At 49.7% G+C, this 18,449-nt stretch overlaps 1 protein-coding gene across 1 annotated transcript; it reads right to left on the bottom strand.

Moving 5' to 3' along the window:
• Positions 1–1,326: 1,326 nt before the first annotated feature.
• On the bottom strand, positions 1,327–6,727 carry GLMP (glycosylated lysosomal membrane protein). The gene is made up of 6 exons (XM_079329530.1): positions 6,494–6,727; positions 5,182–5,439; positions 4,445–4,627; positions 3,473–3,691; positions 2,521–2,798; positions 1,327–1,547 (listed from the first exon to the last, which is right to left on the bottom strand). The coding sequence occupies exons 1-6, from the start codon at positions 6,563–6,565 to the stop codon at positions 1,379–1,381; spliced, it is 1,179 nt and encodes a 392-aa protein (XP_079185656.1). The 5' UTR covers positions 6,566–6,727; the 3' UTR covers positions 1,327–1,378.
• Positions 6,728–18,449: the final 11,722 nt, after the last annotated feature.

Genomic DNA, 18,449 nt, shown 5'->3' on the forward strand with positions numbered 1-18,449 from the left:
GAGGAAGCACAAGGCAGTGCAGGAGTGGCAGTGGGGAGGAGCAGGACAAAGAGTGAGGTGAGGCAGCTGCAGAGTCACCCGGGTGCCCTCGGGGCTGGGAAGGGCAGATTCCCGGGAAAGGAGGGAGAATCCCGGGGAAATCATGAGGAAAATCCCGGGGGAATCCTGGGGGAGATCCTGGGAGGATCCTGGGGCTCAGGAGGGGAGGCAGAGCCCGGCAGAATTCCCAGGAAGGAGAGGGAAGATCCTGGGGGAATCCCAGGGAGATCCCGAGGAGATGTTGGGGGGGGTCTCCTGGGGGAATCCCGGGGTTCTCCTCTAGCCCAGGAGGGGAGGCAGATTCCCGGGAAGGATTCCAAAGGAATCCCGGGGCTCGGGAGAGGAGGCAGAGCCCGGCAGATTCCCGGGAAAGATCCCAAAGGAATCCCGGGGCTCGGGAGGGGAGGCAGAACCCGGCAGATTCCCGGGAAGGATCCCAAAGGAATCCCGGGGCTCGGGAGAGGAGGCAGAGCCCGGCAGATTCCCGGGAAGGATCCCAAAGGAATCCCGGGGCTCGGGAGAGGAGGCAGAGCCCGGCAGATTCCCGGGAAGGATCCCAAAGGAATCCCGGGGCTCGGGAGGGGAGGCAGAGCCCGGCAGATTCCCGGGAAGGGTCCCAAAGGAATCCCGGGGCTCGGGAGGGGAGGCAGAGCCCGGCAGATTCCCGGGAATGATCCCAAAGGAATCCCGGGGCTCAGGAGAGGAGGCAGAGCCCGGCAGATTCCCGGGAAGGATCCCAAAGGAATCCCGGGGCTCAGGAGAGGAGGCAGAGCCCGGCAGATTCCCGGGAAGGATCCCAAAGGAATCCCGGGGCTCGGGAGGGGAGGCAGAGCCCGGCAGATTCCCGGGAATGATCCCAAAGGAATCCCGGGGCTCAGGAGAGGAGGCAGAGCCCGGCAGATTCTCGAGAAAGGGAGGGATAATCCCGGGGCTCGGGAGGGGAGGCAGAGCCCGGCAGATTCCCGGGAAGAATCCCAAAGGAATCCCAGGACTCGGGACGGGAGGCAGATCCCGGCAGCATTCCCGGGAAGGAGGGAGGATCCCGGGAGCATCCCGGGGTAATCCCGGGGCTCAGGAGAGAAGGCAGAGCCCGGCAGAGTCCCGGGAATGATCCAAAAGGAATCCCGAGGTTTAGGAGGGGAGGCAGAGCCCGGCAGAGTCCCGAGAAAGTGAGGGATAATCCCGGGGCTCGGGAGAGGAGGCAGAGCCCGGCAGATTCCCGGGAAGGAAAGGGATAATCCCGGCAGGGGAGGCAGATCCCGGCAGCATCCCCGGGAAGGAGGGAGCATCCCGTGAGCATCCCGGGGGAATCCCGGGGGTCTCCCCAGCCGCAGCCCCCTCAGTTGATGGGCTCATACTCGGAGTAGCGTCTCCTCTGAGCCAGCAGCAGCAGGCAGGTGCCCAGCAGCAGCATGGCCAGGGGTGTGCCCAGAGCCACGGCAGCGATGGAGATCACCAGAGGGGAGAAGGTGTCCCTGGGGGGCTCCCCAAAACCCAGCAGCACCGACCTGGGGGGAGGGACAGCACGGGTCAGCACAGGGTCAGGTCAAAATCCCACTCCTGAGGCTCTGCAGGGAGCTGGGAAGACTTTGCTGGAGGGTTACAAAGGAATTCAGGGCTTTGGAAGGGAGGCTGGCTAAAGAGAGGAACCCTGGGAGCTGCCAGGACCCCAAACTGCACATCATTAGTGGCCAGGAGCATCCCCCAGACCCCTCAGCCCATCATTAGTGACCAGGAGCATCCCCCAGACCCCTCTACCTATCATTAGTGGCCAGGAGCATCCCCCAGACCCCTCAGCCCATCATTAGGATCAGGAGCATCCCCCAGACCCCTCAGCCCATCATTAGAACCAGGAGCATCCCCCAGACCCCTCTGCCCATCATTAGTGACCAGGAGCATCCCCCAGACCCCTCAGCCCATCATTAGAACCAGGAGCATCCCCCAGACCCCTCAGCCCATCATTAGGATCAGGAGCATCCCCCAGACCCCTCTGCCTATCATTAGGATCAGGAGCATCCCCCAGACCCCTCAGCCCATCATTAGCAAGAGGATCACCCCCTTAGACCCTTCTACACATAATTAATGACCATATCACCCCCTCAGATCCCTCTACACATCATCAGTGACCAGGATCACTCCCTCAGACCCCTCAGATCATAATTAATGACCAGATCACCCCCTCAGACCCCTCAGATCATAATTAATGACCAGATCACCCCCTCAGACCCATCAGATCATAATTAATGACCAGAATCACCCCCTCAGACCCTTCTGCACATAATTAATGACCAGATCACCCCCTCAGACCCCTCAGATCTTAATTAATGACCAGAATCACCCCCTCAGACCCTTCTGCACATAATTAATGACCAGAATCACCCCTTCAGACCTCTCTACACATAATTAATGACCAGCATCACCCTCTCAACCCCATCCCCAGTGCCCAGCACCACCCCCTCATCCCCCTGTCCCCTCACTCACCAGCTGAGGTATCTCTTCTCCCGGTACACCTCTCCCTCCTCTCCCCCAAAGGTGACATTGAGGGCACTGATGGTGCAGCTGCTGCCCAGACTGTGCCCAAAATAAGCCTGGACAAGGGTGGACATGGGCAGGGTCCAGTTGGCTTCATGCAGCTCCTGAGCCCTGCACTGGATGCCATCCTCACGCCGGGGGCTCCGTGAGCCGTATGCTGTCGCCTTCCACTGCAGGAAGCCCAGGGTGGAGCTGCTGTTTTGGGGTTCAGCCAACAGGGACAACACCTGGGGAGGGACAGCAGAGTCACCCCCAGCCCAGGGGAAAGGGAGATTTGGCAGGAAGGTCTCAGAGATGTGTAACAGAAAGAGTTCTGAATGTGGAATGTGAAGGGGGAGCACAAGCGATGAAGAATTGCTGAGTCAGTCTTGCTGGGTAACTGAGTAAAATGAGTTTAAAGGAGTTTTTATGATTCTGTTTTTAACAAGCAAAAAGATTCTCACAGGTAAATGTTGATCTCAGTATGCCATTGGTTGGTCTCAATAGATCTCAAAATTTTCTACGGGGAGAAAACTGAGAAAACAACTTCTAGCTTAAACTGCAACACACTAACTTTTTGTGTTTGGAAAATAGTAACATGGATATGGTAATTTTAGTAATAATTAGTGATAATTAGTAATAATTAGTAATAATTAGTAATAATTAGTAATAATTAGTAATAAGTATGATAGGCTGTAGGTAATAGAAAAAGTATTGATTGGTTCTCTTGTTTTAAGATGCTCTGTAATGAAAATTTATTTAATGCACTGCAACAAGAACCAGAGTGGGCTGAGCTCTTGTCACCTATGATCTGTGAATTGCTGTGTTATCTGGACACAATAAACAAAACAAAAAAAATAAAATAAAAGCATTTTAGAGCCACCTGGAGTCCTGCCTGCCAGTTTTGGCTGTCCCAGCTCACCTCAAAGATGGTGGGGGTGTACTCATCATCGATGGATCTCTGGGAGTGCAGCCTCCTCACGGCCCCTGCCTCCTCCACCGTGGCCATTTCCAGCACAAAACGGGAGCTGTTTCCTCTTGGGGTCACCCCAGCCAGGATAAATTCCAGCTGGGAGCTGTCTGCTGTGTGCAGGAGGCTGGGCAGGGGTCCAGCACGGCCACTGGTCTCAAAGGCTGTGATCTGTGAGGGACAGGGGTCAAGGGACAGCAGGACATTGAGGGGCTGTGACCAAAAGTCTGGATTCTATCATCAGCTGTGATCATTATCTCTGTTGGAGATATCCTCTGCTAATGGGCCAGCTGTTAAAAACCAGCTGGGGCAATCATCTTTATCTTTTCATAACATCCTCCCTTCAGGAGATATCTCCTGTTAATGGGCCATTTGATAAAATTCCATCATCCCACTGGGAGATGCTCCAGCCAGGGGAGGAGCCAAGCCTTTCCTACCCAGATAAAAACTGAGATTTTGGACACCACTGGATTCCAGAGGAAAACCAGACCTTTCCACATCATCCCTGGACCTTCAGAGGAAAACTGCACCTTCTCCAGCTGAACCACATCTGCCACTGCAGGAGGATGCAGCCACCATTGAATGGCACTGCTGCCACCACCCTGACTGACTGATGGGTGTCAGCTTGGATTCTGACTCTGGCAGTGTTTTGGGATTGTTCTTTGTAATACTGTATTTCTATTTGAATTTTCCTAGTAAATAACTGTTATCCTTATTCTCATCTCTTTGCCTGAGAGCCCCTTCATTTCAAAATCACATTAATTTGGAGGGAGGAGGTTTACATTCTCCATTTCAAAGAGAAACTCCTGCCTTTTTTGGCAGACACCTATCCTCTAAACCAGCTAAACCAGCACTCCCTGTGCAGGAGCTGCTCTGGGCAGGACATTCTTCAACATTCCCATGTTCTCTGCCCCCTGGACACACCTGGAATGCCAGGCTTCCATTGGAGAAGCCACCACCAGGGTCGGTGGCCGGGACCCCGCGGAGCTCGGCCGTCAGCGCCGTGTGGTTCAGGGTGTGGTTCAGGCTGTCCCAGGTGAACTCTGCCAGGTCATAGGTGGGGTAGAAGAGCTCTCCCAAAGGTTTGGCCTGGCTGAACTCGAACAGCTGCAGGGGAAAAAAAAAGGGGAGAGGGGTTGGGAGTACTGGAGCTTGTGTTGTGATCCAGGGAATAGGCAGAGATGCCTCAGCCAGGCTGGAGACATTTCCCTGGATGGGGATGGGTGGGGATGGATGGAGATGGATGGGGATGGATTTAAATGGATGGGGATGGGTGGGGATGGATGGGGATGGGTGGGGATGGATGGGGATGGGTGGGGATGGGTGGGGATGGATGGGGATGGGTGGGGATGGTTTGAAATGGATGGGGATGGTTTGAAATGGATGGGGATGGATGGGGATGGATTGAAATGGGTGGGGATGGGTGGGGATGGTTTAAAAAGGATGGGAATGGATGGGGATGGATTTAAATGGATGGGGATGGGTGGGGATGGATGGGGATGGGTGGGGATGGATGGAGATGGATTTAAATGGATGGGGATGGATTTAAATGGGTAAGGATGGGTGGGGATGGTTTGAAATGGATTGAAATGGGTGGGGATGGGTGGGATTTCCCTGGAGCTGGGGACTCTGCACCCCCAGCTGTCCCAGAGCAGCAGTACCTTGGTGAACACCACTGCTGTAGAATACACCACACTGTCAGGAGGCTCAATCCAGATGGCTCCAGCAGGACTGGGTGACAACAGCTGGCTCCAGTTGACCCTCAGGTCACTGCTGGGGCTCTGGGTGGCCACCAGGAGCACGGCAGGGGCTCCAATGCTGCTCCACACATAGTGCAGGCTGTCCCTGGGCCCCACTGCCTGCACGTGGAGCAGGTTCACAGAGTTGTTGTTCCAGCCAGGGTTGTATTGCATGGACACCTGGGGAAGGGACAGGGACAGTGCTGGGGGTGGCTCTGAGCTTGGCAGGACAAGCCCAGAATCCTGGGAGGGTGGGGACATTGGAGCTGCCTCGGCTCCCGTGACTCTGCAGCCCGGGTGTTGCTCAACAATGCTCGGTCAGCATTTCACAGGGCAGCTTTTCACAGGGCAGCATTTCATTTCACAGCCAGATGTTTGGGAGCAGTTTTGGGCTGCTTTCCATCCCATCCCATCCCATCCCATCCCATCCCATCCCATCCCATCCCATCCCATCCCATCCCATCCCATCCCATCCCATCCCATCCCATCCCATCCCATCCCATCCCAGGATTAGGACAAGGGACAGAGCTGGGTGGCCCTGGGCAGGGCTGACCCCACTCCCTGTGCCAGGACAGAGGGAGGGTTCAGCTCCAGCTCCATGTGGGATGTGCTGTGACCCCGGGGATCCCCTTTTCCTCCTTTTTGGTCCCTAAACCCCACAAAGGTTTGATCTCAGGGGGTTCAGCCCAGCCCCTCCTTCGCTCCGAGGCCACAAAAGAAACCAAAAGTTCCCCTTCAACACGAGCAACAACTTCTTTACGCCGAGGATGGCAGAGCCCTGGAACAGCCGCCCTGGGCGAGCACGGAGTGTCCCGTTCTGGGGACATCCCGAATTCCCCTGGATGTCCCTGTGTCACCCTGGGTGATCCCAGATCCAACCCGGGGTTCGGAGATTCCCAGGAGGGTCTCAGGTACCACCGCAAAGGGAGCAGGACGAGCTCTGAGCAGAGCCCGGGGAGCTCCGTGCCCGGTCCTGGCAATCCCAGCCCGGTACCCCCGGTACTGGTACCCCCAGTCCCGGTACTCCCAATCCTGTATTCCCAGTCTCGGTACTCACAATCCCAGTACCCCCGGTCTCGGTACTCCCAATCCCGGTACCTCCGATCCCGGTACCTCTGGTCACGGCACCCGCGTTCCCAGCGACCCCTGTCCCGGTACTCCCGGTCCCGGTACTCCCAATCCCGGTACTCCCAATCCCGGTACCCCGGTGCCGGTACCGCCGAGCCCCGCTCACCTTCCGGTCCCGCTCGGCCGCGGTCGCCGCCAGCAGCGCGGTCAGCAGCGCCAGCCCCGCACCGGCGGCCATGGCGAGACCGGCGCCGACCGGGGACCGCCCCGGGACCGCCCCGGGACCGCCCCGGAACCGCCCCGACACCGCTTTGGAACGGCCACGGAACCGCCCCGGAACCGCCCCGGGAACCGCCCAGAAACGGCTCTGGAACCGCCTCGACACCGCTTTAGAACCGCCCCGGAACGGCTCCGGTACCGCCCCCGGGGACAGCCCCGGAACCGCCCCGGGGACAGCCCTGGAACAGCTCCGGGACCGCCCCGGAACAACCCCGGTACCGCCCCCGGTACCGCCCCGGAACCGCCCTGACACCGCTTTAGAACCGCCCCGGAACGGCCCCGGGACCTCCCTGGAACCGCCCCCGGTACCGCCCCGGAACCGCCCTCAAACCGGTTTAGAACCGCCCCCGGTCCCGCCCTCAAACCGGTTTAGAACCGCCCCGGAACCGCCCTCAAACCGGTTTAGAACCGCCTCCGGAACCGCCCTCAAACCGGTTTAGAACCGCCCCGGTACCGCCCTCAAACCGGTTTAGAACCGCCCCCGGTACCGCCCCCGGTACCGCCCAGGAACCCCATTGGCCTTTAATTAAGATCACACAAATTTTGGAGACATTTTTAAAATTTATTAGCTCATTGCATATTACAGATTAATTACACATTTTTAAACTATTCTCTCTCTATATATTCTCTCTCTATATATATATAATATATATTATATACATATATAATATATTTTCTATATATAATAAAAATATATATATTTCTCTATATTTATATATTCTACATATAACTTTCCTATTTTTTTCTATTTCAAGAACTCTTTTCTATGACTATTTCTCCAGTCTTCTTTTTGACTGTGATTTTAATTTACCTCTGCATTTTATATAAAATTTAATAAACAACCAAGCCCAAACGGGAGAAAAATCCATTTCCTTTGTGTATTTTTAATCCTGGCTCTGATTAAAGACAGAGAAAACACAAATTTATTTGGTTTAGTGTTGCCAGGGGAGAATTTCACCATTTTTGTCACTTCCAGGATTTCCAAGGGAGCATTCCACTATTTTATTTTTTGGGGGTTTTTTTTTTTGGTTCAATATTAGAGGACAATTCCAGCTTTTTTTTTTTTTTTTTTTTTTTTTTTTTTTTTTTGGTTCTAGGATTTCCAGATGAGAATTTAATTTTTTTTTTTGTTTTAGTATTTCCAGGAGAGAATTCCACCATTTCTATCAGTTCTAGAGTTGCCATTCCACTGTTTCTGTTTGTTCTGGTGTTGCCAGGGTAGCATTTCACCAATTTTTAATTTCTAGATTTTAATTCCAGAAGAAAATTCCATCATTTTATTGGTTCTAGGACTGCCATGAAATAATTTCACTTTTTTTTTTTTCTGTTCTAGGGTTCCCAGGGGATGTTTTGTTTGTTTCTAGAGTTGCCATGGGATCATTTCACCATTTAATTTGATTTTAGGGTTACCAGGGGAACATCCTCACTGATTTTATTTGTTTCTATTGTTGCCATGGCAGAATTTCACCATTTTTTCCAGTTCCAGGATGGGGATGGGGATCCATTTCTGGGAGCCTGATGTCAAAAACCCCCCAAAAAATTCTCTCACTAGGTGTAACCAGAATAATCTTCTGGCCTTTTCCCTCAGTCCTAGCACCAAGAAAAAGATGGAATTCTCTCCTGGTATGAAACCTTAGAATTAAAAAAAATGATTAAATACTCCCTTGGATGTGATGGAAATGACAATTTTACCATGATCAACACAGGAACAGAACTTCCAGCATCACCAAGGTTTGGTTTTCCAAACAGGTTGAACTCCAACATTTCCACCACAAGGAGAAAAATCACCAAGGCAAGCCCAGTGATGGAGATGGCACTGGTTTTCCAAGAAATCCAATTAATGGAGAGTATTTTGGGATGGGGAAGTGTGCAGAGAGCATGGGATGGTTTGGGTGGGACTTGAAAATTTGTCCTGGATGCTCCAAGCCCCATCTAACCTGCTTGGAATAATCTGTGTCAGGGATTCCTTACCCTCAAAAGAAACAATTTTTTTCAGTTTCAAACCATTTCAGAGTACAAAAGTCTAGGTGGGGAGCACTGAGTTACCCAAGATGGGAAAAAAAAATGACATTTATCACAAGAAATACCACCAGAAGGTGCTGGAAAGCACAGAGCATCCCTTGAGAAGAAATTATGAAAAAATTGGGTTAAAACACCTGCTAGGAGAAGATACCAAAGGCAATAAGAGAACGGGGGGGGGGAGGGGGAGGAGAAATATCTAAAGAAAAGCTATTCAAACCATCAGGAAAAACATGCAAACCCTCAGGGGGTGTTACAAATGTAACAAATAAGGAGGTGAGGAGTGAAATGATACAAAAAGAAAAGAGCCACCTGCCTGGAGATCATCTCTGCCGGGACTCGAACCCGGAACCTCTGGATTAGAAGTCCAGCGCGCTCGTCCATTGCGCCACAGAGACCTCACCGTGAGGGGAGCGTCGGCTCCAGAAGTGAAAAATCCACAAAGCTGCAGGGGGGGTTTGGTACCCAGAGCATCCCTAAAAAATCCAGCATCCCCTCCCTTTTGTTTGGGAGGAAGGGAAAAAAAAAATATCAGCTTGATAAGAAGGAAAAAAAAAAAAATCATCTGTGTTTGATAGGAAGGAGGGAAAAAAAAAAATCGGCGCGTAGCTGGTTCAGCACAAAAAAAAAAAAAAAAAGGGATTTGGTTTGTTGGAAAGATGAGGGAAGAGCTAAATGCTGGAGAAGAGGTGGTTGGTGCATGCCTCAGCATCATCACAGCATCCTCCAGGCTGCAGGAGCAGAGGGGATAAGAGGAAAGAGGATTTAGCTGGGAGCAATGACAATGGGGAGGGGAGCGGTGGTCAGAGCCGTGGGTTTCCTTTCAGCAGGATGTCAGGCAAGGGGTTTAATGAAGAATTATTGTGCTTTTTCTGCTGGAAAAAAAGAAATAAAATAACATGAAAATGATGTCAAAATAACAGGAAAGGTGCATTTGGAGCCATTGGTCTATTAACAATGGAGCAAAGCCTGTGGTAGAATTTTGCATTCGGATTTCAGGTTGTTGTTGTGATCCCAAATTCTCTCAATTCCTGTGGGAGGGGAGATTTAAAGTGCAATTCAAGAGGAGGAATTCCCTGACACAGGGAGGTTTGGATTCAAGGTGCCACCTCAGGCAACTCTTGGCAGAGAATAGCCCAGAATAGGAATAAAACAAGAGATAAAACCACAGTGGAAGCACAGAATTGAGGATAAATCCCCCCAAACACCCGTTTTTAGATGAAAATCACACCAGATTTCCTTAATTTCCTTTCTGCCTCAGGCTGGGGTATTTCTGTGCTCATGGCTAAAATCCCAGAAAGTGAATCCTGTGCCAAAATCCTGGCAAAGATCTGATTTCTGCCCCAGCTGAGCTGTGAAGTTGTGCTGAAAAGAGGCTCAGCACACTTAATGCAAACCCAAATAATTTGGTTTTCCTTTTACTCACGTTAAAATCCATCTTACAATAGTAGGAAAGAAGGCAGGGGTTGAATTTCTATCAGAAAAAGCAAAAAAAATAAGTCAGTAAATTGATAATTCTTGAAATAAATCCTTCTGTGAACAGTGATCACATTGGGACCTGGTGAAAGCTCAAAGTCTGCAGGGTGACCAAAAACTGAAATAGGAAAAAAAAAATAAAAATTTTAGAGAAAGGTATAAACCTCTAAAGGATAGAAAAATATCCCACAGCCTGTTCCTGGGGGATGAAGACACCAGTTTTTAATCTGCACCTCCAAAGTGCCTTGATTTGACATCACAGCAAGCAGAAAAATCCAAAATTCATTTTGTAAAGAAAATAGAACAAATTCTTGAGAAGAATGAATGTGGTTTGATGGAATCAGAGGTTTGAAGGAACCTTCATTTCCTCCTGAACTCAAGAGAATTTAGCACCTAATAAACAGCTGGAAAAAAAAATCCTGAGTAATTTGATTAATGATGGAGCTTTCAGATCAACCTCACCTAAAGCTGTTCCAGGGTAGTGCTGGGAGATGTAGAAATAAAAAAATTCAAAAAAACAGTGATAGAAAATCCCTACCAGATCTGGGATTGCTTTGTGGTATCCAGAAAAAAAAAAAAATTATAAATACAACCATAAAGATTTATTGGTAGAATCACTCAATTCCCCAATAAAATATTCTCCAAGAGCCACCAAGTTGTGTGACTTGAGGCCAAAAAATCCACTAACACATCTCTAATCCAATAACTATATTCTTATTTTTACATTAATTTGTAAATTTTTAATTTTTAATTTTTTTTTGTTTGAGTTTTCCTGGACATCAATCCCCAGATGGATTGAAACAAAGAGAAAAAAAAAAAGGGATAAAAAAGGAGATAAAAATTGGAGATATCCCAGGGGAATTCCCCATAGTCTCTCCCTTTATTCAAATAAAACAAAAAGCACTTTTCTGTCTCCTTTTTGGACATTAAACCTCTGGTGTTTGTGGCTTCCTGACAAACTGGAAAAATTATAAAAGGACGTTAGAAAATTATAAAACGACATTTGAAACTCATAAAACGACATCGAAAAATTATAAAAGGAATTGAGGGATGGAAAAGGATCCACGATCAACCATGGCAGGGACACTTTTCACTATCCCAAACTCTTCCAAACTTTATCCAACCTGACTCTGAACACTTCCAGAAATGGAACAAAAATTAAAAATCCTTTACCGGGCTCTGATAATTCCTCCCATCGAGGAATTTCTCCCCAAAAATCCCACCCAAACCTCCCCTCCCCCCTTCCAACCCGACCCCCTTTATCCCGGATTTCCAAAATCCCTTTTCAGCGCTTTTAAATCCTCTTTAAACGCTGTAAAAAACATTTCCCTGAAATCCCTGACACTTCCTAACCTGGATATTTCATTTTTCGCCTGTTTTCTTTACAAAAATCGCCTCACTCTGGGCTGTTTTTTCGCCGCCCTCACGGCTTGTCCCGCGCAGGCCGCGCCTCACCCCGCGCTCACCGCGCTGTTCCCGGTGTGTTCCGCGGTGTTTTCCCCGGTTTTTCCCGGTTTTTCCCGGTGTTTCCCGGTGTTTCCCGGTTCGCAGGGGCTCCGGGCCGTGTTGCCGTGCCCCCGCCCCGCTGCTTTGTGCCGCTGTCCTGCCCTTTCCGCCGGGCCCGGCCGGGTTTCCGCGGGGCCGGGAGGGGACAAAGGGACGGGGAGGGGACGGGAGCGGGGCCTGGGGCGGCTGAGGGAGCGGCGGGGGAAAGGGATCTGCTGGGGAAACTGGGGGATACTGGGATCCACTGGGATCTGATGGGGGTGCTGGGGATACTGGGATCTGATGGGGGGTGTTGTGATCCACTGGGATCTGCTGGGGGTGCTGGGGGAGCGGGGCCTGGGGCGGCTGAGGGAGCGGGAGCGGCTGGGATCTGATGGGGAAACTGGGGGATACTGGGATCCACTGGGATCTGATGGGGAAACTGGGGGATACTGGGATCCACTGGGATCTGCTGGGGTTACTGGGGATACTGGGATCCGCTGGGATCTGCAGGGGATACTGGGGATACTGGGATCCACTGGGTTCTGATGGGGAAACTGGGGGATACTGAGATCCACTGGGATCTGATTGGGTGCTGGGATCCACTGGGATCTGATGGGGGTGCTGGGATCCACTGGGATCTGCTGGGAGTGCTGGGGGAGCGGGGCCTGGGGCGGCTGAGGGAGCGGGAGCGGCTGGGATCTGATGGGGAAACTGGGGGATACTGGGATCCACTGGGATCTGATGGGGGTGCTGGGATCCACTGGGATCTGATGGGGAAACTGGGAGATACTGGGATCCACTGGGATCTGATGGGGGCACGGGGGGTGTTGGGATCCACTGGGATCTGCTGGTGATACTGGGGGCATTGGGATCCACTGGGATCTGCTGGTGATAGTGGGGGTGTTGGGATCCACTGGAATCTGATGGGGGTACTGGGGGTATTTGGGGTATTGGGATCCACCAGGATCTGCTGGGGGTACTGGGGGTATTGGGATCCACTGGGATCTGTTGGGGGTACTGGGGATACTGGGGGAGCAGGGCCTGGGGCGGCTGAGGGAGAGGGATCTGCTGGGGATACTGGGGGTATTGGGATCCACTGGGATCTGATGGGGAAACTGGGGGATACTGGTGTGTGTGTGTGTGTACTGGGATCCGCTGGGGGTACTGGGGGGTATTGGGATCCACTGGGATCTGCTGGGGGAGTGGTATTTACTGGGATCTGCTGGGGGTGCTGGGATCCACTGGGATCTGCTGGGGGTGCTGGGGTCCACTGGGATCTGCTGGGGTGTGCTGGGATCCTATGGGACCCCATGGGATCCACTGTGAGGTACTGGAGGTGCTGGGATCCCATGTTACCCCATGGAGTCCACTGTGAGGGTACTGAGGTGCTGGGATACTAAGTGGAATCTGCTGGGGGTGCTGGGATCTGCTGGGGTGCTGGATCTGCTGGAATGCTGGAGGGTCTTGAATCTCCTGGGAGGGTAGTGGATCCTCTGGCACTCACTGGGATCCACTGGGGGATCCCAGAAAAGGCTGAACTGCCTTTTTTACCTCCCCTTTCCCTTTCCAGCTTCACCTGAGCCGCGTTGGCAGAACCTATGAAGATCCACAACCCCAAAACTTCTTCAGGGCTGGATTCCCACCAATATCCACCATTTCGGTGAGTCTTTAATGGATTTCAATTAATTTTTCATCAATTTGCTCTCCAGGTTCCCTCTGGTTGTTCTGTCCCACTCGCCCACTCGGTGCCACTGTTGCTCTGTGGTTCTCATCCCACCCAGCTGAGGGCAAGCCAAACAGAGGGAAATTCAGGAAAATAAACTAGATTATAACAAGGCTCATGGGGTCATTTAGCAAGGATCTCACTGGGCTGTTCCTTCAGCCAAAAATGAGAGGATGGGTCCAAAATGCAGAGTCAAAGTGGGGGCTGAGCTTTGGGAATTTTGAAGGGAATATCCTGGGATATTCAGAACTTGAAGGAGAATTGGACAAATAACCCCAATTTCAATGGACCAAAATTTATAAAAGTGTGAGAACTCTTGACTCTGAGTCCAACTTGTGTGAAGCCTCAGCCAGGTTCTTGTACTACCCAAGGTGTATTTTTGGAAGGTCTTTTAGTAAATTCCTGCTTTATTCCTTTAACTTCACAGGGTGCCAAAGAAGCTGTGGCTGCCCCTGGATCCCTGGAAGTGCCCAAAGTCAGGAATTGGAGCAGCTTGGGACAGTGAAAGTGTCCCTTCCCATGGCAGGAGTGGCACTGGATGGGCTTTAAGATTTCTTCCCACACAAACCAGTGTGGGATTCTTTGATTTTATGACTTCAACCTGTCTAAGCTTTTGGGGCAGTTTATGGGAGATCTCCAAGTACAGAGTGACCCAGGGAATAAGCAGAGCTCATCAAAAAGAACATTAATTTCCTTGGAGGACATGGAGCCACCTGATCTTTTGGGATTCCTTGGATTCCCCAAGTCCAGCAGGTGCATCTGGGGGACTGGGAGTGTGATTTGGGTTTGCAGCATCCTGCAGAGGCTGGGCACCACATCCCTGTGTCCTGCTTTGAAGGACAGGTGTCTGCTAAGAAAAGCAAAAGCTTCTCTTTGAAATTAAGAATCTAAACCCCCTCCCTACAAATTATTATAATTTTGAAATTAAGGGAAATGGGAATAAAATAATTCTTTACTAGGAAAATTAAAATAGAAATACAGTATTACAAAGAACAATCCCAAAATAGTGTCAGTCAGAATCCAAGCTGACACCCATCAGTCAGTCAGGGTGTTGGCAGCAGTGCCATTCAATGGTGGCTGCATCCTCCTGCAGTGGCAGATGTGGTTCAGCTGGAGAAGGTGCAGTTTTCCTCTGAAGGTCCAGGGATGATGTGGAAAGGTCTGGCTTTCCTCTGGAATCCAGTGGTGTCCAAAATCTCAGTTTTTATCAGGGTAGGAAAGGCTTGGCTCCTCCCCTGGCTGGAGCATCTCCCAGTGGGATGATGGAATTTTATCAGTCATGCACTGGGACTCAATGGCCATGAACAGGAGATATCTCCTGGAGGGAGGATGGGCTGTGGGAAGATAAAGATGATTGCCCAGCTGGTTTAAAGCTGGCCCATTAGCAGATAATATGTGCCAGGAGATAAAGATCACTGCCACACCCAGTTTTAAACAATGGCCCATTAACAGGAGATATCTCCCACAGTGATAAGAATTGCTGCCACACCCAGTTTTAAACAATGGCCCATTAACAGCAGATATCTCCCACAGAGATCAGGGTCACTGCCCCACCATTTAACAGATGAATTCACATTTCTGGCCACATCCTGCATTGGGGATGTGCTGGGGACAGGCTGAGCAGTGCTGCCAACACACACAAACTCACACAGAGCCACGAAAATCAACACAGCCAGCCCTGCCAGGCTCCTGCTGCTTCTCCCTCCAGCTGAGCAGGATAAAAACCCCCATTAGTGGAAAATACAAATAAACACACAAATCCCTGAAGCAGCTTCAAACAAGGACTAGAAGAAGCTGAATGTCCAGCACTGTTCCCTTTCTCAGACTCACCAGCAGCACTTCACAGCAGCAAAGGGAGCTGAACTCCAATCATATCCTTGCCATAATTATATACTTTATATTAGCAGGTGCTTTTTGTCATCTTGCCTGGTTAATGCTCAGATTGGAGGGATAGAAACACCTTAATTGGATGAATAAACACAAATAAACTGCAGCAAGGGAAGGAGCAGGGATGGAGCTCTTTGCTGGCACATCCAGCTGCAGGTTTGGCTCCACATCTGGGCCTGGCATGGGCCAGTTGTAGTGGTTTAGATTTACCCATTTTAATATACTTATTTCTATTATTGTTGTGAGATAGGATTTGGAGCAAAAGCAAGGCAGGCTTAAAAATTAAAAAGTGTAAAGAGAACTTTATTAACAACATATTATTTTTCCTACATCCTCTTCTTAACAATATACAGAAACACTTTAGTCAGTTATTAACTTAAGAATAATCTTTTTCAGTTTACTCTAAGGAGTTTTTCCTTGTCAGGCTGTAGGGATTTTTTCACAATATATATGTGTGTGTATATATATATATTTGTGTATGTGTATGTTTAAAACTCTTGGTACTGCCAGTTCTCCTTGGCTGCACAGCTTTTCATTGGCATTTGAGCTTCCTAAACAGTCAACCCATATTTCAGAGCCTATTAATAGCCACTGCTGCCAAATTCCCCTTCCCCTGTTTTGAAGAATGCACGAATATTTTGCTTCCCTTGCAAACCTGTTGTTTTCCTCTGGAGTGTGGTGACAATTTGCACGGCTGATAAATCTGATTTTAATGGTCCAGAGGTGGTTCTGAGTTCTGGAGATCTGTGAAAGGATCAGGATAAGGTGTGACAGCTCCCACCTGCTGAATTTGGGGATATCCAACCCCACAAAGGGAGGAACCCATGGAGGGAATAAAAACCAAGCTGGCACAAAGCTGGTGCACTCAATAATGAGATTTTTAGAGGCACTGCAAACACTCTCACCCTACTGACCCCAGAGCTCTGTGCCAAGCCAATATTTGCTCCTGCTCTGCAAACTCAGGGAGTTTGGGGGTGCTCAGTGATCATCCAGCCTTGCTGACAGCTCAATTCATCACTGGGCAGGTTGCAGCGTTTTGACTCTGCCTGTGTTTTACTCCTGGTGAAAAATTCCTGTCGAGATTCCCGGCGACAGCTCCCTTTGCATTCCTGGAGCACACTCAGCCAGCCAAGCAAGGCTGTAAATAATTGAGCACCCATCATTCCCTTTGCAATCCCCACCAGAAGCAGCCTGCTTTTGCTCTCAACAGCAAATATTTAGGGAGGTAATCAATCCAAGGGAAAAAAAAAAGAAATTAAAAAAAAAAAATCTTAATTTGGATAAGAAAATTAAATGTTTTTTCCCAGATCTTCTATCTGATTATCTCTGGCATCCATCCTGCTGTTCTCAGGGTAGGTGCTGTACCAGGAGATAATTATGAGGATCACAGAAGCAGTTCAATTAACTGCAGCTAATGCTTCTTATTAGCATTTTGCTGGGGCTTGTGGAGTTTTTCAGCTGAAACAGATAAACAAGCTCAAACATTCACATAGGAAAAGCTCAGACAAAAACAGAAACAAAGAGCCACGGAGGCTGTCAGGGAAAACCCAGAGCAGGGCTGGCTGCAAACACTGGGAACTCACAGCTCTCAGCAAAAGCTAAAGGAATAAAATCAGTATTTATTGAAAGGATTCACCTTGGGCAGTGCAAGAACCCACCCAAATCAAATCCAGGATGGATCCTGGCCACGAATTTTTGCACTTTTATAAGTTTTGGTTCATTTTGGGGTCAATTATCCAACCACAGCCCCAGGCTATGAAGTCTCAGCCCCTTGGTTTTCCCCTTTCCCTCACTGTTGTTTTTGGGTTTTGGCTACCAGTTGTCCTTAATTATCCAACTAGGAAGGGATTATTTTGTCTTTTCTCCCTGAGAAGAAAACTTACTAACACCTGAAATGAAGTTTCAGAGTTAACCAAGCAGCAGGGATTCTGAAAAATGTAAAAGCTCAAACCCAAAGCATCAGTGGCACCAAAATGTTCTGTTCACCCCAGGTCTTGTTTTGATGCTTTTTGTTGTTTCCCTAGAACAGAGACTGGACAAGGCGAAGAGAATAAAGTGGGGATTTATTAAAGGCCTTCAGAATGTTAGAAATACATATTATAAATACATTATATAAATTATATACATATATATATGTATTATAGATATAGGTTATAAACACATGTTATAAACACATAAAAACATGTTATAAATACATATTATATATTATACACTTTTAGAAATTTTGGTTCATCTTGGGGTCAATTATCCAACCACAGCCCCAGGCTATGAAGTCTCAGCCCCCTGGTTTCCCCCTTTCCCTCACTGTTGTTTTTGCTTTTTTGGATACCAGTTGTCCTTAATTCTCCAGCTAGAAAGGAATTGTTTTACCTAACTACTCTGTGAAGAGACCTTACTAACACCTAAAATGAAATTTCAGATCACACACCAAGCAGCAGAGGTTCTGAAAAATGTAAAAAAACTCAAACCCAAGGTATCACCACCTCAGTGCCCAGGTGACACCTGGAGGTGCTGTCACCCCCTGAGGGAGGTGCTGGCTGTCCTGGCTGGCAGGAGGACACAACATTTCACATCTCCTGGGCTCAGACATCTCCATTTGCAGCCCAGGAGTGTCCCCAAGGTCTCAGTGAGGCAGAGGAGCCCAAGCTCTGCTCCCAGTGGGGCTGTTCATGCTCAGCAGCCTCTGACTGCAGCAGCAGCCCAAGGCCAAGGTGCAGCATCCAAATCCCTGTGCTCAGCTGCCACATCTGCTCTGTCCTGGCTGCATTCCCTTCCCTGTCACCTCCTGACAGGATGCTTTCTGCATTTCCAGTCACCCAGGGCCAGCAGCCAGCAAGGTTTCTCCATGTTCAGGGCTTTTATTCTTTTTATTATTTTATTCTGGTGTAGTTTTGCCCTTTGGTGCTGACAGCTCCTGTGGGCCCAAGGCTACTCCTGATGGGGGGAGGTGGGTGTCCTGGTTTAGTCTGCCAAAAAAGGCAGGAGCTTCTCCTTGAAATGGAGAATGTAAACAGTTCTTTACTAGGAAAATTAAAATTACAAAGAACAATCCCAAGCACTGCCAGAGTCAGAATCCAAGCTGACACCCATCAGTCAGTCAGGGTGTTGGCAGCAGTGCCATTCAATGGTGGCTGCATCCTCCTGCAGGGGCAGATGTGGTTCAGCTGGAGAAGGTGCAGTTTCCTCTGAAGGACCAGGGATGATGTGGAAAGGTCTGGTTTTCCTCTGGAATCCAGTGGTGTCCAAATCT

Source organism: Erithacus rubecula (genome assembly GCF_903797595.1).
Source record: "Erithacus rubecula genome assembly, chromosome: 33".
NCBI classification, from domain to species: domain Eukaryota; kingdom Metazoa; phylum Chordata; class Aves; order Passeriformes; family Muscicapidae; genus Erithacus; species Erithacus rubecula.

Bases quoted from the DNA above. Each gene is read 5' to 3' on its own strand.
- GLMP (XM_079329530.1), bottom strand. From the start codon at position 6,565: ATGGCCGCCGGTGCGGGGCTGGCGCTGCTGACCGCGCTGCTGGCGGCG. The intron at 3,692-4,444 runs GTGTGTCCAGGG...TGTCCCTCACAG, and splicing joins ATGGAAGCCTGGCATTCCAG to ATCACAGCCTTTGAGACCAG. The intron at 1,548-2,520 runs GTGAGTGAGGGG...CCCTCCCCCCAG, and splicing joins GAGAAGAGATACCTCAGCTG to GTCGGTGCTGCTGGGTTTTG.